We start from the raw sequence: 24723 nt of genomic DNA on the forward strand, positions 1-24723 counted from the left end.
GGCACAAAAGTAAATTCTTTCAATTCTTCGTCAGGACTTTATTTGCACATAAGAATGATCCTTAAGATAGTTTTACGACACGTAGAGATCCCTACGGACATAAACAGTCATAGAGGAGTAAAAAATGCCGACTTCAAAATTTGGTCATTTTTGACCAAAAACCGTGGGCTACCGCTTAGCAAAAATTCGATTTTTGGACAAAAAACAAAAATTCTTTTAAAAGCTTCCAATCAAATCAGTATGTCCTTAAATCTCCTCTGGCACACGTTTTAGGTCTCCCAAGGGACCAGGGACAAAGGAATAGCCCGGAAAAGATGAAGGCTTTATAAGGTAAAAAACAAAAAATCTTTCAAATCTTTGTCAGGGAGTTTTTGGCACTTAAAAATGATCTGTCAGGGCGTTTTACGACACGCCGAGATCCCTAGGGATATAAAGGAATGAAAAATGCCAACTTCAAAATTTGGTCATTTTTGACCAAAAACCGTGGGCTTACCCCTCAGCAAAAAGTCGATTTGTGGACGAAAAACAAATAATTTTTTAAAAGTTTCCAATCGAATCAGTTTGTCTTTAAACATCCTCTGGAATATGTTTAATGTCTCCCAAGGGACAAGAGACAAACAAATAGCCCAGAAAATATTAAGGCTATGTAAGAGCAATAAAGAAAATTCTTTCAATTCTTTGTCATGGCGTTATTTGCACTTAAAAATGATCCCTAAGGGACTTTTACGACACGCCAAGATCCCTAGGGACATAAAGGAGTGAAAAATGTCGACTTTAAAATTTGGTCATTTTGACCCAAAACCGTGGGCTTACCCCTTAGCAAAAAGTCGATTTTTGGACAAAAAACAAAAATTCTTTTAAAAGCTTCCAATCAAATCAGTATGTCCTTAAATCTCCTCTGGCACACGTTTTAGGTCTCCCAAGAGACCAGGGACAAAGAAATAGCCCGGAAAATATGAAGGCTTTATAAGGTAAGAAACGAAAAAAATCTTTCAAATCTTTGTCAGGGAGTTATTGGCACTTAAAAATGATCTGTCAGGGCGTTTTACGACCCACCGAGATCCCTAGGGATATAAAAGAATGAAAAATGCCAACTTAAAAATTTGGTCATTTTTGACTAAAAACCGTGGGCTTACCCCTCAGCAAAAAGTCGATTTGTGGACGAAAAACAAATAATCTTTTAAAAGCTTCCAATCGAATCAGTTTGTCTTTAAACATCCTCTGGAATATGTTTAATGTCTCCCAAGGGACCAGAGACAAAGAAATAGCCCAGAAAAGATTAAGGCTACATAATGGCAAAAAAGAAAATTCTTTCAATTCTTTGTCATGGCGTTATTTGCACTTAAAAATGATCCCGTGGGCTTACCCCTTAGCAAAAAGTCGATTTTTGGACGAAAAACAAATATTCTTTAAAGGCTGCCAATCGAATCAGTATGTCCGTAAGTGTCCCTTGAGACACGTCTTAGATCTCCCAAGGGACCAGGGACAAAGAATATCCCTGAAAAGATGAAGTCTGGATAAGGGCAAAAAAGAAAATTCTTTTAATTCTTTGTCAGGGCGTTATTTGCACTTAAAAATGATCCCTAAGGGAGTTTTACGACACGCCGAGATCCCTAAGGACATAAATGAGTGAAAAATCCCGACCGTCGGCAAAAAGTCGGTTTTTGGACCTAAAACAAATATTCTGTTAAAAGCTTCCAATCGACTCCGTATGTCTGCATAAAAATCATCGCCGCTCAACAAAGAGAATGTCTAACGTGAGTTGTTCCTTTCAATTCTTCCTCCCTTATTTTGTAATTAATCTTAGGTATTCTTGCACCATTTTTACCAATAATGAACCTCTTTTAATTAAGTGGTCAGTTGTCAAAGTCCCGAAAATTACTTCTCATAATTACTGTAATTTTAAGCTTATTAATCAGTAGCAGTCACCCTTTACTGAGCCCCAACAAGCTGCTTCTATTGCCTTTACTTGTTTTAGACAGTCTCTCTGTAAAAGAAAACCGAATAGCCTGAATATAGCCAAACAGTTAATTAAATCTCGAATGACCTGCAATACTGACTGTAAGATCTTGACGTTAATGTTTTATTAATCCACTTTTATGCTGCGCAGGCGTTCTCCTTTGTCATACCATATTCTCGTTGCAGTTTCTCAACCGAGTAAGTTATTTTCTGCATAAACTGTTACCCGTTTATATTGCAACATTGTGATTAATTAACAATAAAAATAAAAAGGGTGGATGGGTTGTTATCTAGGTACCTTTTAGTAGTGCAATGTAAGTGGCTTTTGTACTGTAATGTAAGTAATGTCAGTTATAAAATTGTATAAAAAAGGTTGGTAGTGAAGATACTAGCACTGTTATTATTGTAAATAGTGTATTTGTTAGTACCGTAGCATAGTATAGTATGCTTATATTGTAAGTACAGTTAGTACTTTAATTTCGCTATTAGTGTAAATTAGTGTTAGTAGTGTTTAGTGTTGTATTATTAGTGTTACGTAATGCTAATAAAAATCCTTTCTTCAAAAAAAAAACTGAAATAAAATGGCGTTTTTTACTGTTTGACATATATTCTCGAAGGTGACCGCTTAATACCGGTGCGACTGTATTGCAAAAATAGGGGTATAGAATGGTCCTTGAAAAATAATGGATCTCGGCAAATTTTCGGCGGGTCTCGAAATCTCGGCGTCTCAAACTGGAGTCTCGGAATCTCGAACTCGTTAAAAATAAAATGGGTCTCGGAATCTCGCATTTTGAAATTTGAATCTCGGAGCCTCGCAAACTAAGCGAAAATTAAGGCTGAATTGACCGTCCTAAACTGACAACAAACAATAATCTTGAAAAACGGCTCAACATCGCAATTGCTTCTACAGCTTCTGTGAAACATGAAAGCTCGTAAATTGCCGTACTATGCTTTTCGGCAGTGTTAGTAAAAAACACGTTTTGCATCGCGACGTCTCGGGCTCGGATTTAGAAAAAGTAGTTAAGTCTCGGTCTCGGATTTTAAATGAAGGTCTCGTCGTCTCGGCGGGTCTCGGATTTTACCATTCTATACCCCTAAAAATGTTCGTAAGTCGTGCTCACAATATTACGCATGTTAATGCCCCATACAGTGCTGTGACGGGTTTTCTAGTCGGTTATGATATTATTTTGATTGATTAATAGTGTCAACCACAGTTAACTAAGGAGCTGGTTTCTTTAATAAAAAAAAAAAAGTCAATAGAGATTGGTCAAACTCTTCTTCTTACACAACAGGAGGGGTTGCACAAAACGTAAGGTTAGCTGACCTCAGAGGTTGAAACAGTGGTCTTCACTGGGCTCAACGTTCGACGTGAGCAGTTCAGCGTCTAAAATATACTTCACGTTGAATGTTGTCCAAGGTTTTCATACACTCCCTAATTAAGCTGTGGTTAGTTTGTGAATATTCGCTTGTGCACAAGGAAATACTGAAATCTTTGCACAGATTGAAACTGTCGGATAGTGACTTATCCACAGGATAAAGTTATCCGGCCTTTGAACAACTGGGACCTGAAGTCTGGCGTTTCCATTACGTTTCACGCCCCATCCCAGCCCTGAAGCTTCTTAAAAACCGCGTCAAGAATAATTGTCAATGTTAGTCTTTTCGCTTCCCCCCAATCAAACAAATAAATAGTAGTCTCTTGGAGAGCAAATGACTACAATTTCCCGACAAGGTCATCGATTTCCTTCAGATTTCAGACATTTTACGCAATCCCTGCTTCCTGTGCCATGCTGTAGAACATTCCTTTTTGAGCCAACAGGTTGAGGGGCGTGTCGAACTCCACTACAAATCCTTTGTCTAGGACCATGATCCTAAGAATGTCAAACGAGGCAAAATTAAAGAAAATTTAACCTATCCAAAGCCTTAAAAGCTTGAAGACCACGGATAATATATAGGTGAAGAGACGAGAAACGCGAGCTTTAACTGGCTTCAGAATGAGATACGAGCGCAAGAACGACCAGGATGGAGAAATGTCTTGTGCCCCATACGGAGTAAAAGGCATTAAATCAAGCAGCTTCCCCCACCCCACCCAGGTTGGAAAGCAAAGATTACCCCCAACAGTTTGGTAAATCTCGCTCACACCACCCGGAATAATGCGGAGCTTTTTCCTGACTAAGCCAAATTTAACGACGGCCGAATAAGAACTTCAACTACCAATTCTTCAGAAGAAAAGATCACCGTGCCTCCCTGAGCCTCCGTAGTATATTCTAAGATATGTGTGACAAGCTAATTTGTGACATGATTGGTTATTCTTATCTAGGCAAATCATGTCTAGCAGGTATGTAGTGAGCGGTTTGTGAGATCGAAGAGAAGTATCGCACAAGAAAAGTGATGTTATGTTTTAAGCCGGTGAATAAATGTTAGATGTATTTTTCAGTCATTGATGCAGGCATACTCGAAAAAGAAAATCCGGGTTCTCCCAACAGGTGTTGAACCTGTGACCTTCCGATGCTCAGTGCAAAGCTTCGACTCTTGCTGGCAGAACTCGGATTTTCTTTTTCCGAGTATGCCTGTGTAACTGACTGAAAAATACCTCTGTTAAGTAAAAAAGTCCACTTTTATTACTGTTTTTACTCGTAGCATCGGAAGAGTGCAATATAAATAATTCATTTTCCATCCAGTTATTTAAAACAAGTAAATCGGCCATCACCTCATTTTTGAACACCCCAACACAAGAAAATACCTTATTATAGGAATATAACGAAGCATTTTAACAACGCGTACAAAATCTACGCGTTATGAAATTAACGCGAATTTCCGTGTGGTACATGTTAACATGCATTTAATTAACGCGAATTTGATGCTTTATGCGTAATAATTTCTATAACAACCTGCGCTTTTCACAAGACAAAACAACAACGTCCAACAACAGAACTCGAGGTTTAATACCGGTAAACCATGAAAGGTTAAATAAAAACGTGGGCTCAAGTGCACTGGGTTTCAAAGTGAGTTGAATTTGCGGGAAATTCAGAGGAAAACGAAGTTGAGATTTAAACTCCAAAAATACCGATGAAGTTGAAAAGTCAAGCCTACGTTTTGCGTTTTGAAAGACAATATCTATTTTCCAAAAGATATAGGGGCGAAGAATTTTCAAAATTTGTTTTCTTGAGGAAAAATGTCTTTGAGCTTCGTGTCTTTACAAGTTCAAGCCGTCGTTCAAGCTTCGTTTCACGCCAAAACGTCACGCATGCGTAGAATTATTCAGCTCTGTCCACCATTTAAATCACGTGTAACACCATTTGATCATTTTATATTTTAAAAATTCAAGCTCAGCTACAGGGAATTCGATCAATACAGACATTTGTTTAAGTGTAGTATTTCAAAGCATTTCAGTCTTACCTGGTATAATCCATGATGGTGTTGAGCCTGTGAGCGATTGTGAAGATCGTGCGGTCAGCGAACTCCCGTCGAATCGTCTGTTGAATTAGTTCATCGGTTTCCATATCAACTGCAGATGTAGCTTCATCAAGAACAAGGATTTTTCCTTTTCGGAGAAGCGCTCTCGCCAAACACACCAGCTGTCGCTGACCAACACTATAAAAAAGAAAAACGTGTCAGTGGACTGACATTTAAGATCCGCAACATGTTTAGTGTGAAGGATCCATTCTCGTGTCGTGTATAAATTTACATGTGCAGGTTGTAATGCCTGTCACATCGGAGAAACATCCCAACACTTCTCGCTACGCGTGCGCGAGCGTTTGAAAAGGGATAGGACCTCTCATGTCTTCTAGCATTTGACCCAATCCGAGGAATGTCATAGACATTATTCCGAGACTTGCTTTTCAGTGCTGGATACGGCCCCCAATCGCTATCAGTTATTATTAAAAGAAGCTGCTCATATCCTTTGGGAAAATCCTACTCTAAATAAGCAGCTGAAACACAATGAATTGACACTAATGTTTTAGTTTGATTTTTATTTTTATTTAATTACTTTCCGTATTTTTCTTCCTTAGATTTATTCTTGGTTTGACTTATTTGTGTTTGTTTATGTTGCGCACGCGCGCGCTTACCTAGTATTCGAAATGTAACGATCAAATTTACTCTTACGACATTTACGTATTTCAAACTTGTAACTTAAGTATAATTCAAATTCACATTTTAAACGGGTTATGAATTGAAATACAGCAAACTCAGGAAATTGAACTGATTACATCAACAGCAAACAAGATTAAAAGGAAACAGGACAAGGTTTTGGAAAATACAAACAGCAAGTAAAGAAGGTATTTTCATATGTGTGTCTTTTATCTTTTAATTGAAGTTGAAGCGGTTATAATCAATGTCAGGCTACTAACATAATTTCCGTCATAAAAGTAAAATGAATCACCTGAGATTATCTCCACCTTCCATGATGACGAACTCTAAACCTCGTTCTGTCTCAGATAAAAGTCCTTTAAGGTGACTCGCTTCAAGAACTTGCCATAACTCTTCATCTGTGTGTCTGCTGAATGGATCGAGGTTTAAACGAATAGTCCCAGAAAATAACACTGGGTCCTGTGATTAACGAAATAAAAAGTTAAATAATTAGTTAGCAACATAATAGATTAAATATCATAAGATATGACTTCAAGAACCCGAGTAAAGATTCGATTTAAGGCCCGGAGCGTTAAATGTTTGTTAAGAGCCCAAGGAAGGACGCTTATTGGCGCTTATTAGAGACAGGGTGATATGTGAGCAATGAGGGGACCTCAGACAGAAAGAGTACGTGAGAGGTTCAGTAAATTCTGTTCGCGGTAAAGGAATATAAGAATAAATTACCTTTCTGTATTAATGTATTTCTATCATTCTTGTTCAACACAAACCTCGCAGAAGAGGACGGCTGTTGCCATAAAGATGCTTATCGGCATAGGGGCAGTTACTGGCATACATTGTCTTACTTAAAAAAAAAACAACTATAAAATAGAAAGCGTTCTATTAGAAAGGGGGCGTGCATTGGAAAGAAGGCGCTAAATCACGCCATTATGGTATGTAGAGTATAACAAAGCCAGCTTCGCACTCGATCAGGTTTAAGCGCAGAATCTGATCAAAATATTCCTTGACACCTGCCAATAACTCAATGACATTCTCACCTGTGGTATAATAGTTAATCGTGAACGGAGATCCTGCAGCCCAATCTTTGCGATGTCCATGTCATCAATAATAATTCTTCCGCCAGCTCTCTCCAGGATACGAAATAAAGCTTGAGTTAAAGTGGATTTGCCGGCTCCTGTGCGCCCCACTATGCCAATCTATTAATCGGACAACAGGTACATTTGTTTGTATTTGTTATTTGTTTGCAATTTTCGAATGCTCCCCGGCACTTCCAGCAGTTTTTTCTATAACCAATTATTATCTGTCAGTTTTTATGTTAGTATTTATTTCGTCGACTTGGCTTTAGTATAACTCTCACAATTAATTTTCATCCAATTTAACTCAAACTGGAGGTCTGATATCAAGGACAATCATTTATCCAGTGTTGGATGATCAGTTCCTGTTCGGTCAAGTCATATATTCATTCAACATTTTGTCGTTCATCCATTCCTTCGCCCAATAACGCATCCATCCGTCCTTTCATCCTTCCGTTTATACAACCAACCGTTTCTTCGACTGTAATCGTGAAAAATGCGTAAATATAAACTACTTGCCTTTTCTCCAGGTGTAATAACGCAGGTGATATTTTTAAGGACTAATGGAAGTCCTTCTCTGTATCTCAGAGCAAAATCTTCAAATGTTATGTTACCATTTTGCGGCCACTCATTTGGTGGACGACTGTCTGGGATGATCCACTCGGCCTTGAAAAGCATAAGAAATGTTTGCTGTTAATATAAGTCAAAACGTGCGCTTTTCCTTCGTCGTCACGAGACTAGGTACAGGGGCATGTATAAACAGTCAGGTCACTCCAAAGAAAAGGTTTATATGTTTCAAAATCTCGAGAGAAGGAATGAAGTTATGTTCACCATACCGTATTTGGTAGGTCTTTGTACCACCAAAAAAGTAATTTTAATACCTCTGTGGTAGTCTCGGAATACTCTTTAACTCTTTCCACGGAAACTACACTTGATTCCAGCTCTGTTCCTTTGCGAACCATCAAGCTTAGGGTGCCAGTAATCTATAAAAAAAGTTGCAAAATATATAACTCAGTGAATTTGCCCGTTATTTAAACGAACTTCAGACGAGGTGAAACCGATTTAAATCTGTCCAACCGGAATAGCTACAGGTTTTCTACTGCAAAGAATATCAAAACACCATACAACAGCGAGTAGACACATCTACCTTTATAAAATGACACACCTATAAACTGATACATAGCTGATTACGGTCTTAAGCAGTGATTTTAGTTAGACTTCGTTCTAATAATCTGACCATTGGATTCGTTCCTTTTTGTTTTTGTTTGTTTGTTTTATTTTGTTTTCGTTGTTGTTTCCGTTAGTGTTGATGTTTTGCGTTGTGCCTTTGCACGGTAGCGCATTCAGTAGTTATCTAATGGAGACACTTCTGGTACCTGCGATCCTTCATCAGGGTCAGTCTTACCTGTAAGGCGTATACAATGGACAATCCAGCCAGGCCGCTTTCTAAGTTATCCCGACTAACTGCAGCGAAAAGTGCAGCAAAAAGGATGGCGCAGTTTGCAATAAAATCCAGTCGCAATCCAAGCCACCTTCAAAAATAATCTACAGATCAGAGTTAGCATGACAAAGACTATTTATGTACTGAATTTCCAGTATCCTGGACTCTTAGAGCTGCTGAAGTTAATTACACCGTAAAAGAAAATACAACAGAGTTTGTTGTGGACCTTTCAAAGCTTAAGGTCTGCACATGTTTAATTGTGAAATATGTTAACAGCGAAAAGCGGTCAGTGTGTAAAATTTAGGGGGAAAATTTACTGCCGATTGTGAAGCAGAAAGCGGACTCTAAAGCTTCAGTACTATTTTGGGGCATTTTTTTACAATTTCTCTAGTTTCCTTACCAACAGATTTAAAATGACAAATACTCCGAACGAGCCGACATTCAAAAAGTGTCAAAATGTGTGCTCACCTGAAGGATATATTCATTGGATAAAGTGCTGCTTGATTTTCATCCACTTTGGTGAAGTTTTCTTGTATGAACCGCTGTTCTTGTGAGTAGGCTCTGATGGTACTCACACCGTTCATAGTCTCAAAGAAATGATTGTAGATTGGAGATCTGCTGACTGATTCAAGCCTTCTCAGCTGCCGGGAGGTTGCTGCATAGACCCTCTGAAATGACAACAGATCGACATCGAGCAAGGCTTAAATGATTATTCCTGACCACGTTTTGTATGTGTGTAAGACAAGGCCACCGCTCAAAAATGAGCAGTTACATTTAATTCGTATGGATGGATGGAATCAGTGTATTACCGTGGACATAAACTATGGGAAGACGAAAAATACGTGTGATTGAAAAGATATGTTCTCTGAAAAGAGTAGTAATTCATCAAAAACGATTAATTCCAGTGGGATCAACACGTCCCAATCCACCGATTTCTAATGACATTCGCACACATTTTAAGGTCGGCTGATACAAGGGGATAATTAGCTAAGATTTTTTTCTGGGACTGGTCGCGGTGTAAACTGCACAATTTCAAAACATCTACTCACAGGCACCAAATGTTGGTCCTCACGAATTCAAAGAGGTTTGAATTGAAGGAACAAGTTCCCGGGGCTTGAACGCTCAGATATTATGCTTGTTCCTTCACGTAAACTGTTCGTGGGGACAAGTCCCCCGAGCAGTCCCCCATGTAAGCACTACAAAAGACCAGCGACTAGTCCAAGGTAACTTGCCCCATCATGTGTGTCGACCTAAGAAGGTTAGAGGACACTCTAGCAGTAAACAGCAATCCTGATGTTGCTACCCGTTCCTAAATGTGTAACAGTTCCTCTTACCTGAATAAAAAAGTAAAGAATTCCAAGTGGCAAGATCACCGTTAAGAAAAGAGGCATCGCAAAACTGATGACAAAGATGGCTGAAACCATTTGCAAGCAGGTTCTCAGGAAAGCAGCAAGGGATCTTGGCACTACCTCATCAAGCATATCAATGTCTTTAGAAAATCTGTTGACGATCCTTCCCAAGGGAGTTGACTCAAAAAATGACATCGGAGAATGAAGAACGTTCACAAGCAATGCGTGATGAAGTCTTCCAGACGCCATTACGGAGCCAAATGCTTGAACAAAACACGCCAGGAAGACAAACACTCCCTGAGACAACCCAAGTCCGCCGTATATTCCAAGGTCGCGTGTTTGCTGAGATGTTGAGTGTGCTTCAGATGATGAACTACTCCAGTGCGCAAGCCAGATACGAGCTGCCACTGACCAACATTCAGCGCACAGCAGGCACAGAAAAAGTACAGTAAAAAGGTAGACAGTCATGGATTTAATGTAACTCCAAAATACAGACAGTTTTATCTGAAAAACAAAAGAAACTAGTCTTCTGACTTTGACTGATTTTTTGACTTTGAATCCAAAGTGATGAACAGGAGGTAGAGAGTACACAAAGAAGTGAGGGAGTGAAGGGTTGAGCAGGGAACTGTGTCGGATGATCGATAAATGAGTAGATGGGTGAACGAATGCGTGTACATATCAGTGAATATGTCACTCGGCAATCAGAACGCCAGTCACAGTTAAACTAGATGCGATTGAGAAATCACCATAATTGTGAAAAAGTAAACTCCTTTGTCCGAATAATAGGTAGAAGTTTGTTTTAATTTCAGTAATAGCTTTGGACGACAGAAAAGAATAGTTGGCAAAGTTTTACACTTAACCTAAGGCCATCAGTAATCAAACTGCGGCCACGTCAAAGGAAGTGGGGGAGGGAAAATGAATGTTTGGTTTAATCAGCTAAGTTGGGACTACAGTGAAGAAGTTTCGAGAGTTAGTCCTTTGTCAGAGATTATCGGATAAGCTTTGACAAAGGGGGTAGCACTCGAAACGCCAGCTTTGTATCTTTTTACTGTAACCATTTTACCCAACATCAACTCAGTTGACAAAACCGAAAATTTGTACCCATGTCATCTTACCACTCCCGCTTGTGACTCTTCCTTTGACGTCATCGTGTCAACAGCAACGGTGTCTTGAGGCCGATAAGAACACATGTAATCCATTTCTAACCCAGAGCTGATGGTCGACAAAACGCTCTCAGCTCTCTTCCGTCTGCTTGTTTGCAATTCGTCAATGTCACTATCTATCCAACTTTTAGTCGACAGGACCGTGTCTGATCTCACCCGAGAAACTCGCGATATTCGACTACGGACTCCTCTCATGTTGCTTATTTTCCTCATCCTCTCACAATGTCCATCTGCTTTCGATTTTTTTTGTGGTAGCCATCGTCTTAACACCTCTTCAGACTTGTTAGTGTTTTGATTTGTTTCCAACGTCGTACGTGATCGATAACGTCCTATAAAAAAAAACAGGACAAAAGAAAAGAGGATTTCAGATTATGGTAAATGATAAAAAATCTATCATATTACGGTGTGTGGTCCTAAAAGTTTAAAAAGCTCATACCTGGTAGTGTGGTCTTGGTTGGCTGCTCAATTTTTACTCCTATCGTTGTCGGTGAGGTCCATGACCTTAATCTGGGGCTTTGGTCACCTGTGCTGTCAAGCTGGCTTTGAATGGCATTTGGAAATGATCTGAATTTAGGAGTTATTACTTTCTTTCGAGTTCGTACATCTGCATTGCTTTCAGAACGTCTCGAGACATCTGTAACGAACATGTTTAGAAACATCTATTGATCTGTTCTAAGGCTCCGTCCACACTAAGGAGTTTTGGCTTCAAGACGAACGCTCTTTGATACTTTTTCGTCAATTGTCCACACTACAATGATGACAACCGACGGAGACTTTCGAAACCGGTTTCAAAAAGGAAGGTACGAAGGTACGCAAAACATTAGTGTGAATAGGGCCTTACTATGATTAAAAAAAAAAAGAAAAGAATTATGAACATCGTAGTTTCACTTCATGATATAAAAAGCACATTCGGCTTTCTTGGGTTCCAACCTGTCGGGGGTAATTCAGTGAGTCAGTAAGCAACATGAATACGAGATTCACAACAAACTTGACCATAATAGGGTTATGATAGAGTTGCCATCTATACTATACAAAGCGCCCGTGAAGCTAAACATGTTCCAATATAAATTTACCTTCTTCAGCCTCAATGTCCTCATTTTCTGATTCCTGAATACCTTCTAAAACAGTGTCAGATCTGCTCGTTTTTCGCGTCTCGTAGTCTAAAGCGAATCAAAATCAGTGATATCAGCTCTTGTAACATGTTAATGGTTTATAATAATAAGTAAACATCGTAGTGAAGACAAAGAAAAACGAAAAACGGGGCCAAGTTACTGGTTTGAAACAGAGGTGGTATGGCCAAAAATTTATAGTAATGATATTTTCAGTAAATGTGCTTTGTGGGAGGCTTCTAAAGGTGAAATTATGAAAAAAGCCTTTAGCCTTTGAAAGCAACGATGGTGTTCCAGTTTTAAGTATATTCTTCGTTAGAGAGGATTTGTTTTTCGAGCAGGCCTTAAAGCTAAATATGTGCAATTTATATTCACCTTCTTCTTCCTCGATGCCCTCATTTTCTGATTCCTCAATACCTTCTAACATGGTGTCAGATCTGCTCGGTTTTCGAGTCTCGTAATCTAAAGCGAATCAAAATCAGTGATATCAGCTGTTGTATCGTATTACAGTTAAAAAAACCCCTCTAATTTTGATAACAATGTACAATGAAAAATTTTCAGAATATGCTAAACGTTTCTAGCTCAAGACTTCAGCATCCAGATAGTCCATAATCGTAAATACCTTTCGTCTCTAATTAAGAACACGTTTTTCCCAATTCTTAATTTCGGCAGTCAGTAGAAGCCATCCTCGTTTTCAGATTCCTGAATACCTTGTAAATTAGCGGTGCTATTAAACCGAAAATCCCAGTTCGATAAAAAATAATGTAAGCCATTAAATAAATGTGACAGTCACGGAGAAACCCCCGGAAATAAATGTTGCATTGTATTACTATCAACAAGAGACTTTTTTTCTTTATATTTTAAAACAAGGTATATATATAAAAAAATCTGCTTTACTTCTCTAAAATAGTTAAAATTTCAGCGCTCATGATGTCATCAGTTTTGGTATCAAGAAATGTTTTCAATAATAATAATAATAATAATAGTAATAACAGCAATAACCATAATGATTAAAAGTTGAAAACGTTCTCTTGCTAAAAAATTGAAAAGGTATAAGCTTTCGACAAACGTCCTGTTATCTTTAACGGATAAAATATGAAGAGAATAGAATTTTATTTTATTTTATTTACCTGAAGCAAGTAGCTTAGCAAAGGGACTGGACCAATTGCTTATGTATCAGACATACTCCCATGCAAATAGTAACCTGTTGTCTAGTTCTAACCTCAGTGGTTTCAAATGTAGCCGTAATTGGTCGGATTTTTTGCCGATTTAGTCAGATAAAATTTCGATCTTTGATTATATTACAAACGAATCTGTATATGCATCATAGCGTGGAACAAATGAAGTTGAGTTGCCAGTTATGTGCTGTGGTCTTTTTTGACCTTGCAGTTCACGACTCTGAATGTACGTCTCTGTGGAAACCATACATTGTATTTTTGAGCCATTAGATTATCTCTTATCTGTTGAAGGTGTAGCTCGGAATTAAACAACCAAACTTTGCTTTAGCATGCACCTGCACCCTTTACTGCTAATTAAACTAAGGCGGCCTCAGACTTTGATGCAGATGACTTATTTCGGATATGTTACCTCAGTTAAGAAAATTGATTTGTGATAACGACTTGCCTTGACTGAAATAACTTGCTACATCCTCTTCATCCTCGGTGAAGTTAACTTCAGATTCATTTATTCCCTCCAATATACTATTCGCTCTGTTTTTTGCAGCAGCGTCTGAATTGAATATAAATAAATAAATATGGAGGGAGGGGGGCTCGTTGTATTCCTTTCAATTCCACTCGTCAGAAAAAAACCCTGAAAGATTCTAAATTACTTATCAAGTAAAGTGACTAGTGTTTTACTTAGTGTTTAGTCTGATTTGAGACTTCTTGTTTACTATCACAGCTATACGGTAGAAAATAAGAAACAGCTTTGGGATTGACTCTTGATTATTCGCCACCTAGCTCTTTGCTAGAAACTAAAAAATGAAAAATACTTTAAAATTCTCAAACTTTTTTCTTGTTCCAGCTGTTTAGCAGTGTAGGTGACAACAAAGTCTGCAAATTCTCCTTCGTTAGCCATAAGCTCAGCATATGTGCCTTCCTGGAATGGACAGAAAAAAAAAATTCGAAACATTTCATCTCTTCTCACAGACTTGAAAGGAGAAATATACAATGGGTTGTGAAACACTCCACCTGCTTTCAAAAAATTTCAACCGAAGCGAGCACTTTACCTCAGAAATTGTTCCATCTTTGAGGACGATAATCTTGTCAACTTGTGGAAGGAAGCTGATGTTATGAGTTACTAGAACACGAGTCTGAATGAAAAGAATACTACACTGTATTATATTAACACAGCACACGTCAGACTTTGACATTCTATTTTCGGAAGTCTCTGGTGACAGTTTCTATTTGATCACAAGTCCTGACTATAAACTAGCCTGAATGTCGAGCTATGTTCACTCATGTGGCATACGTCCGACGTATTGCTTTGCCATGGTCTGTAATGTATGACTATAAAGTTTCTCGGTGAAAAAAGAAAATCCTGTTCAATTTGTCAGAGGTTTGTGTGAAATCAAGTAATGAATGTAAACGAGAGCAAAGCAAACTAATTTTGACGGATGTTACTACTACATTAACACACAAATTTAGAACGAACTAATAGGTTGCAAGGAACGTTTCTACATCTACATCTACAATTAGTTTTGTCGAACCTTTTGGCGCAGAGTTCCTTTGGGTCCGATGACTTTTTCAAAGATGTGTTTTCCCACATGTGCATCCACCGCACTGAGAGGATCATCAAATAAGTAGATATCAGCATTGAAATACACAGCACGTGCCAGGCTGATACGTTGTTTTTGACCTCCACTCAGGTTGATACCCTGGTTATCATACAACAAAAATCACCAGTAATTACACGCCTATAATAATGTTTCAAGGTGTCTCATTTCCATAGCATATAAATGAAAACACTAGAAAGTGCTTTACAGCTACTTATCTAAAAATCCTGCTTTTCAAAATTACGTACAGAGGCATTAGTCTAACGGCTGGCGCATCAGAAAAAAGTAACTACAACAACAGCTTCATTTAACTACAAGAAACTAATTACATTCATTAATTTAATTAATAATTGATTTAAATAGTTTAAATATTTAAATAGATGCATTCCCCTTATGCAGCTGTCTGAAATACAGTAACGCGAAAAATTAAAATATTGACAACTTAAAGAAAATAATACTATTAGGTCTATCTTGTTTATTGATACCACTACATTTTATCCTCACAAGAAATTTGAAAAAGGGGGACAATTCGAGCACGGTCAATGCTATCATCCTGTACTGACTTTTTCCAACACGGGTGTATAATTGGGTACCGACAAGCCGTTCAGGAACCTAAATAAATGCTGGAGATCGCCTTAGCAACCTATTCAGGTGCCGGTCAGGAGAGTAGCAGAGCTGTCAGCTACATGCTTCATGCTATCGGCACGCGCGAGATAAGCGCATGCCTTATTACCCCGCCTGACTTGCTCAACACGAACTTGACCATGAGCTCAAAGCCACTTACAGCTCCTCTCCACTGTATACTGCAATACTCATCTTTCCAGAAGCCTCACGTAGTTCCTCGAAGCTAAATATTCAACGTAATTTTCCAGACAAACAGAATAGACATTAACTATTATACACTTACCCGTTCTCCAATCTCGGTCATGTCACCTCCAGGAAGGATTTCTAAATCCGTTTTAAGAGCACAACTGTCAATCACTTTCTGATACACTCGTGAGTTAAACGGTTTTCCGAACGTTATATTTTCTCTCAAAGTGGCATTTTGCATCCAGGCTTGTTGAGGAACGTAAGCCACGGAACCCTATTAACACGGCAGTCAAAATTAGCTGAATGCACCTTTTCCTTTTGGGTCGGAAAAACTTAGCATCCTTAAAGTACATTATTTTGTCGTGTATCGCTTGCGAAAACCTTCCCAGTTAGTGACTAGGTGTTATGTTAACAGTGCGTCGTTCCCTCTCTCTGCTTGAAGAAAGAGGAGCATCAATAGGTACAAACTTAAAGTAAACCGAACATCGTTCCTGTATCTACAAAACCACAGTTTAAAACGTGTGATTAGAGAGTTTTACCCTGGAACAAAAGTCATAATGTCCCCTGCATACACAAAAATTCTTCTTCCTTCGTGCGATTCGCTAGACGCGTTTCTTGAAGTTTCTACTGGGGCTGTTCACTGTGTTCTTGAAGGGGTTAATGCTAACTTAATTAGGTGGTGTAAGATGAACCACCTCACCTCTCGCTTGTTGCAGAAGAATAAACAATTTTAAGACCTTCGTCCTCTACCTTTCACATTTATGACTTCCAACAAGTGCTACTGAGAAAGACCTACGCCTCCCATTCAAAATAGAAATAAAATACCTCCATAGCAGCTAATCCTTCTAACTTTTCTGTTTCACCAAGTAATGCAGACAACAGAGAGGATTTTCCACTTCCAACAGGACCAACAACTGCTATAAGGGATCCAATGGGAATGTCCAGATTGATGCTGAAATTAATTAATTTAAGGTAAAACAAATCAATTTCGATTCAAATCCAAGAACCATTTTCTCGTTCCAAAAACCTTGTTATTTAGTTGCTCAGTTTAATTCTACAATTTAACTAAGAGACGACGGCATTTTCAGTTCGTGCTTACCCTTCCAAAACTGGCAGCTCCTCTGTATCCCAAGTGAACAATCCATTCTTCATAAAAATAGCTAATCCACCATCTTTAAAGGAAAATATTTATGCCATTAAATGTTGTACCAAATATTTTAAAGTTAAGAAGTTGTGTTCATGTTAAACCTAAGATTCTCTTTTAAATTAAGTTAGTAAAATGAAGGTACCCTTAATCCTACCGAAAGCGGGCTTTTCCCATAACTTCGCAATTATAAAAATAAAAGCAAAACCAATAAGACTTGGAAGATAAACAGTACGGCCAAAGATTTTTCCTTTGAAGTCCACAACGGGAACTACGTCACGATTCAAAATCGCGGCTATCTTAGATCCGTCATCTTGGATTTCTTGATTTTCCCAAAACCTCAGCAAACGACCAAAAGTGACAAAAAAGTAATCAAAATGAAAATAAAAACACGAAAATAATATAAAAACATGATTTTACTGTAAGAAAGTTAATTTTTGTACATTAAACACAGAACCATTCCTGAAAAACCTGCCATCAGAAATTGGTTGTCAAGGTAACATTAAGTTTAGTGAACCCTAATCTACCGTAGCAAATTGTTCCTAGTTAAATTTCTGAAAATTTCGTGTATTAAAAACGTTATAGACGTTCAAAAGTCGGTGCGGACAGAATTCGCCCCACCGGTCTAAGGAGGATTAATATTGCCTCCCTGAGCCAGCTAAACCAGAAAACAGTTCATGTTGCACTTACTTTCAGCGGGAATAGTCTTCTGTATAATGTCAGGATTTACTTCTTCCAGGTTTAGAAAATCTGTGATGCGATTTATAGAGACCATTGTCTACAGAGGGAGCATTTCAGTCTTTAAGGTATATTTGAGTTAATTGGAAAGGGGGTTAAGCTTATAGAAGCAAGATATTGTCAGAAGTAGAACTTTTCAAGGGGCCGACTTTTCGGAAACTGCAAAGAAAAGCAAACAATATAAAACAACTTAAAGAGTACTGGAGTAATTTATAAAATAAAAAATATTTGGGATGCTACTTGCGCTAATACAATATTCCAATCTTTAAACCCAAAATACTCACGCCTGCTAAAGTAATAAGGTTTGAAACAGAGAGGTCAATGTTTTGGACTTGTGAGAAGGTATATGGTATTACAATTTTTATGCTTTTAAAACCCGGCAAAACCAAAAATTGAAGGATGTTATTAATGCATCATGATGTATAATAATGTTAAAATAAGTAACCAACCTGTACAAAGCTGATAATAACACCGGGAAAGACACTCAGGGGAAATCTTATGATGTTTATTAAGGACAAGGCAACGAGAGCATTCCCAGCCGTCAGTTCGTTTCCTGTTAAAACGTAAGCTCCAAATATTGCAAACGAGACCTGCAAACGGAAAGCGATCATATCTCTGTTATAACTGTACAACTGAAAATTTTTCTGGAATGTTTGGAATCATTTTCACTACTACTATTATCTACTCTTGTTCAACTTTTAAACATTTTTGCAATTCTCTGACAGAAAACCCAGTCGTGCAAATCGGATTCTCGATGACTGAACCTTGACTATATCCCAAAACCCAAGATGCACACCATTGTTACTCTTTATAATAATGTACATGTTGAGTATTAATGTGTCTACAAGAGTAACCGTAAAATCACGATCACAAAACAACGAGCAAAAGCTGTGTAAATAGAATAAGTACAATCTCGGTGAGTCATGAATGCGTCTCAAATGTATTAACGGTTATGCTATTCAATAATTGTACATGTAACTTTCTTTCCATTTTGAATACAAGAAAATGAACCAAAGATAGAGAGCTGGGAACTTACCAGGAAAGGGGCGCAAATGAAGGTGAATTCAATGATGGCATTAATGCAAAATGCATTTCTGAGAAATTTCACTTCATTTTTTCTTATTTGAGTCACTTTGTTCAGAAATGATTCTTCCCAAGCGTACAGCTTCAGAGACTGAAATCAAAGAAACAAATGTTTATCAGAAAAAGGATTCACTTGGCTCACTCGTTAAGGATAAGATAAACTTCCTTTTTCTTCCTTTCTTTCCTTCCTTCTTCCTTTCCTTTATCCATTCTACAGCTACTTTTTAACTAACGGGGAAGAAAATTGACGTTCCGTTCCGCAAGCAAGCGTAGATAGATACAATGTGAATGTTGAATTCTTCCGAAACATGTATGAACCCTACTAAATTATAAAGGGAAACCGACCTACTTATTGAAGTTTTGAGAGGAATACTGTAACAAGTAAATCTATACTGTTGTAATAGGTGAAAACCAAAGTGCTCGATAAAAGCATTCATTTGTACCTTTATTCCACTGAGAATTTCGTCCATGATTACAATTCGAGAATCTTTTTCCAACATTTGTTTGACCTACAATGCAAAGTATGTTAAAAACTGTGGTGGCTGACCATTACTAATAAAAGGCAATGGTTATGAAGCCTGACAAACTTCTTGGTTATATGTTTTTGTTAGCATTTTTGGCCTTGACCGTGCACAAATAACAATAGATTTTAAGTGTTGGAGCAACTGACCAACATAAACCTTCCTGTTTAGATATTCAGCTCTAGTGCGAACATTAAAACAAAGGCCGGAATGTGCAGGGTCGCGGCCCTTCCAACATGAATTGCAGCACCACTGTTTTCATAGCAAGATTTCATAACCAGTGCCTCGATTAACTGTGGGCTGACTTAAGGATGAGGCCGTTTGTCTTCAGATATTTTGTAGCTGGCGATGCAACAAAACAAAATTAGCGTCGTTATAGCGGAAGGACACCAATAAAATTGTTACTTGCAAGAGATTGCAATTGGCTCTGCGTGCTTGACTTTACTAACTCTTACTGAAGAAATCCACTGTAGATAACGTAACTTCTTCACGTAATAACGGACATCTCTCGCGTCATATTATTTTGATTTTGATTCAGAATGCACGTTTCCAAACAAATTGCTAAGGTTATACATTTTTGTTTTAAATTTAAATACGTTATGTGCTACCAGTGCTAGATCTTTAAAATTATTTTAATACACTTGATTACAAATAATATAAATCCTTAATTGCACAGGTAATTACACAAATATCAGGGAGTTATTGAAGTACCTGTTGTCTTATTGCCAGTTTGGTCACTAAAATATTTACAGGTATTAACAGAAGTAAAATTCCAACGCCGGCAAGAACAGATATCCCCATAGAAACCGTCAAAAAATATATGGCCACCAAAATCTGGAATGGGACGGACCACAACATGTTCAGGTCTGTGACAAAGTTGGCCAGGCGCGTGGCATCAACGGACATCAAGTTCACCATTTCACCTGCCGTGGATTGCCGTCGAGACGCACTATTGATTACAAGAGCCTGCAAGACATAATTTTATTAACGTTTTTCGTCATCAGCGTTCAGTGTCGGCGTTTTCCTGTTTTTCTGAGAGATATAGGCGATAGCTTTCTGTAGGTAAGTTTGCCAACTCCTTTAAGAATAAAATAAGGATAAGTACTTAAAAATTTATTAACATGATTGGCTGCCTTTTTATTTTCTACTACCACTGGTCATGCTGCTCCGTTGGTGTGTTTTTGCAAACCAACTGCTTATCTTTTGAGGAAACCATCTGGTCCTGGTTGGGATAACCCTCACCCTGGCTAATAAACATGTTTACAGCACAGTAAGTAAGGCCTCAGACCTTGAGGTTTTAGTTGTGTATGCTGCAGTACAACACTCAACAAGAAGTAACATAGAAACTCAGAGTCCTGATGTCTCTGCACTGAAGCCAAGCGAGTATACTACACCATTCTCTCGTAGATGGGATTTTGCACCAAGTGGACTGTCACTGGTACCCAGATGTACACGCGGTGGAAGAAAGACAATGTCCAAGGAAACAGCAAGGGGGGGGGGGGGGGTGGGGAAAGGCTAGGCCTCTAACTATAAGCGCCTAATACCCCACCACACACATTAACATTCGACACAAGTTAGTTTACCTTCTCATAAATAAGACAAGTGATGGCAGATTTTAACTTCATCTCCAATAAGCGACCGATGTGATAGTAATATTGTATGAGAATCGACTGTAATACGCCAGCAAAAAACATAGCTACGGCAAAGATGTAGCCTTTCCAAATTCCAGCTTTGTTTTGTTTGTCCTCCACGTACTCGATTAATAAACTGAAAAGGAACATTTACCCTGTTAAATATTCGCTTGTATACATGTATTTCCCACTGAAAGTTTTAAAAAAAATTAACCTTAAGGTGCCTTCTTATTCAATATTACAAAATTTGTTAATGAGAGCCGGTGAAACGAAGTTGCCGACCTGGGCTAAGTCTTAAGAATATGCGACAAGACTTGACTCTACATTTGAGAAATTTTTAAAAATGAAAGTTTATCATACATTTCTTCTAGACATTCCAACCTCATCGGTTTCTGATAGAGGACATTGTTGTAGCTGTAAAAATAAACTCCCCTTTCTTGTCAGTGCAGCTTCTTCCCATGTAATTTGCCAATTAGAGCGCAGAAAATTTAGCAATTAGGTTCTGAGCCTAAGATTTTTATCGAGTCATATTTGTTGATGATAAGTTAATGATGAACGATGAAAAAACTAAGTTTTTGTTGGTAGGTACTCGTCCACAGCTTGCTCAAGTCTCACTTAAGCTTGATAAGAGCAAAGTTGGTCCTGCCATCATACCAGCAGTATAAAAAGTTAGCAACTTGGGAGTGTGGTTATACTCCAGTCTTACAATACGCTCCTATGTTAAGAAGATCTGTGCCTGTACGTTTTCTTTCTCTATAATATTTTCTATAATATTAAGACTTTTTTATTTAGGAAAGCCTTCGACTGATGTTTTACACTGTGAAGTGCATTAGAACATTTTATGGTTAATGCGCCATATAAGTATTTATTTATTTTATTTAATTCCCTCAACAGTGTAATGACCTCAAACCAACCCCTTGAAATCACTTTATTAACCAATCAGATCGAACACTTACTCAAGAATTTGTGGTTGAACAAACTGAACGATGTCGAAGGCCAATTTAACCAAAGCTAACAATAGATAATTTCTCCAAAACGCTTTGAGAGTTGTTCTTAAGATTCTTGGATTTTTTCTCTTGGCGGTTTTCTGAGCAGGAGGATATTGTACTTTGTGTGAATCCAGGTCTTCTGCGCAGCAAGAATCCTGTTGGATTTCATTTCTGAAAAAAAAAAATTTAAAAACAGGAATTTATACAGATAAAAGGTATGCCACAGAACCACCTGCAAAAGAACGGATCTCTCCATTTGCACCAATTTTGTTGAATCCTTGGTTTCTCTTGCAAAAAAACAAAAAACAAAAGAAAGCCTTTCTCGTGCCGGTATCTCCACTATGAACACAATCTTCGGACAACACACATGCAAACGCATCCTTGGCTGTGAGGTGATACGAGCTGGGAGCAAAGGGTCGGCGGCGTAAAATGGATATGGGTGCAATTTGAAGACGGTAAAAGCACTCCGGCTGACTGACTGGCCTGCCTGGAAACGAAACGTCAACCTAGTTCCCAGGGTCGCTCTTAGAAGAGAGACCCTGGGAACTAGGTTGACGAAACGTCAGTGCTGCTTCAGCCGCAAAGAAACAAACATACAATTACAGCGCATCACCCATGGATCCCTTAACACTACGTGTACTACGACCTACAGATAATGGGTTCTGGGAATCGGACTAACAAGCCAAGCGCAAGACAAGGCTAAATGGAAAGATGCAGGCTCACCTCTCAACGTTGACAAAGAAAGGATATGTTAATGACATGAATGTCATGAAAGCTGTAGTTATCGTGATTTGAAATGAAAGCTACGAAACAACATATTTATTTCAACAAAACTGTTACACTTACTGGAGACATTTCCGCTGCTCCATGACCCAGGAGCTCTTAAGACGAGGTACCAAATTTGATGCCTTGAAAGGTTCCCTCAAGGCCCATACGTCTTTGTCACCAATGGGCCTCTTGTAACCCTTGAATACCATGCTAAAATAAAGCAATGTTTTTGTGCACGTTACTGGTTTAAACATTTTTTAAAGAATAAAAACTAGCTGAACTATTAGCGAACAACGTTTTGCCGTACGTCATGACAGCATTAGGGACCTTCAGATTTGACTAAGAGCACAAGACTGAGTACGAGTACGACTTTTCAAATCTAGTTTGCGTGGTTTGGATAACCCCTTGTTACACCAATCATGCTTCTATGATCTCCTTATCTGCTGATAAACAACCGGAAGGAGCGAGAGTTCTGGGGATGTGACTGATTTGAAATTTGAAAGTCGTACTCGTACTCTGATCTTATTGTCAAGTTCAGAAAGTCAGTGTCAAGGTCATTTTAAATCAGTAAACTTTTTCTCCAAACTTCTCATTATTGGTTTGTTGCAAATTAACGTTCCTTATTCAATGCGTTGGAGGATAGCTGTAGCAAAAAACTGTTCTGTTATAAACACAAGCCTGTGAGGTTGTTGATAGGTCACATAACTAACTAGTTTCGGCAACAAGCACAAGAGCGGATGGCTAGTAAAGGATCCACCCTCGATGACTATAAACTCCAATCCACGTTCTATTTCCTATGCAAATCTCTACAATCTCTCTAATCTGTGTGCACGCGGCGAACACGCGACCTTATGCTGGGATTTTGAATTTAATGCGTCATGTGCATCAAGCAGTAAACACACTTTCATCTTATTAGATTTAACTTATTTAATTTTGCAGAGCAGTCATTGACAAATTTTTAAGGAAATTTGTATATAGTTACCCGTTGAACCACCAGAAGGTAAGTCTGGAAAGAAAGTTGGCTTTTTCTTCCGGGCATGGCTCCTGAAAAAAAGGGTGGATCGCTCAACCAAAAATAGTAACATAAGAGTGAAATAACATAAAACATGGTAAAATGGAAGAAAGCTTACTCTTTCACTCTTGTCTTTAGACTTTGTTAGTTCTTTGGCATCAGTGATAGCCTTTATCTCGTCACGGATTTCCTTGCCACTAAAAAATAATTAAGTGACACTTAAATGATGTTGTTTTTGGACAAAAGGCTATTATTATTGGGGATGGAAAGAATAATATCGTTTCAAAATGAAACTCTAAGGTTTTCAAATAACTTTCAAAATCAAATCTACCACATCAGAAATAATATCAGTCTGAATATGATGAAAGCCAAACATGTCAAAGCGAAAAATGGATCTAGTATTTGTATTTTCATGTTTTTAAACATGAAACATGATTGTTAAAACAATCAAAAAACGCTCGGGAAGAGTAATAAACAAATCCCATATTACGAATGAGGCGCTTATTTTATTGGCAGGACAGCGCTAAAACGACTTACAAGCATATAAATGAATCACACAACACATTTTAGTAAAACGACCAGAAGAAATGTCGGAAAATTTAGACTAAAACCACATTCACATATTTTCGCCATTAAGAAGCGAGAGTAATTTTCTACCATCTCACCTTACTGGACGGATCTCGTTATCGTTGTTATTATCAGAAGCCTCCGCTTCATCAGTTTTTACCAAAGCATTAACATAATTCCACCACTCATCCGAGCTGACATCTTTACCATCCTCTAACTGTTTGTTTGTCTGTTCAAGCTCTGATGACTTTGTCTCTTCCTTCCGAAGACTTGGATGCAGTGTTTGTGTTTGCAGACCTGACGTGCCTTCAGGCGCGTTATTTACCAGGTCTAAATTTGTAGTTCCGTGTTCATCCATCAGTGAAGGAGCAAGATTCCCAGCTTCCATCATTGTTAAGGCAAAACAATCAGTAAGAAAGAATTAGCTGCTGAAATCCGCTGAAAGAAAACGCATTAGACGTACCACAACACTGAACATAAAAAAAGCAATCCAGTGAAGAACGAAAA

At 38.2% G+C, this 24723-nt stretch overlaps 1 protein-coding gene across 1 annotated transcript; it reads right to left on the reverse strand.

Moving 5' to 3' along the window:
- Positions 1-2095: 2095 nt before the first annotated feature.
- On the reverse strand, positions 2096-24607 carry LOC146452117 (ATP-binding cassette sub-family C member 3-like). Its single transcript, XM_085098239.1, has 31 exons — positions 24315-24607; positions 23768-23846; positions 23620-23681; positions 22716-22847; positions 21837-22040; positions 20833-21016; positions 19961-20215; positions 19172-19237; positions 18682-18819; positions 18095-18235; positions 17598-17685; positions 16863-16935; positions 16589-16715; positions 15861-16037; positions 14888-15055; positions 14408-14491; positions 14187-14277; positions 13771-13908; positions 12556-12642; positions 12145-12231; positions 11508-11705; positions 11024-11400; positions 9894-10412; positions 9028-9227; positions 8524-8650; positions 8000-8101; positions 7638-7784; positions 7083-7241; positions 6341-6507; positions 5356-5550; positions 2096-3827 (listed from the first exon to the last, which is right to left on the reverse strand). Exons 1-31 carry the CDS (start codon positions 24605-24607, stop codon positions 3719-3721), a joined length of 4974 nt encoding a protein of 1657 aa, XP_084954365.1. The 3' UTR covers positions 2096-3718.
- Positions 24608-24723: the final 116 nt, after the last annotated feature.

Source organism: Pavona decussata, unplaced genomic scaffold (assembly GCF_977016875.1).
Source record: "Pavona decussata unplaced genomic scaffold, jaPavDecu1.1 SCAFFOLD_381, whole genome shotgun sequence".
Taxonomy (NCBI): Eukaryota; Metazoa; Cnidaria; class Anthozoa; order Scleractinia; family Agariciidae; genus Pavona; species Pavona decussata.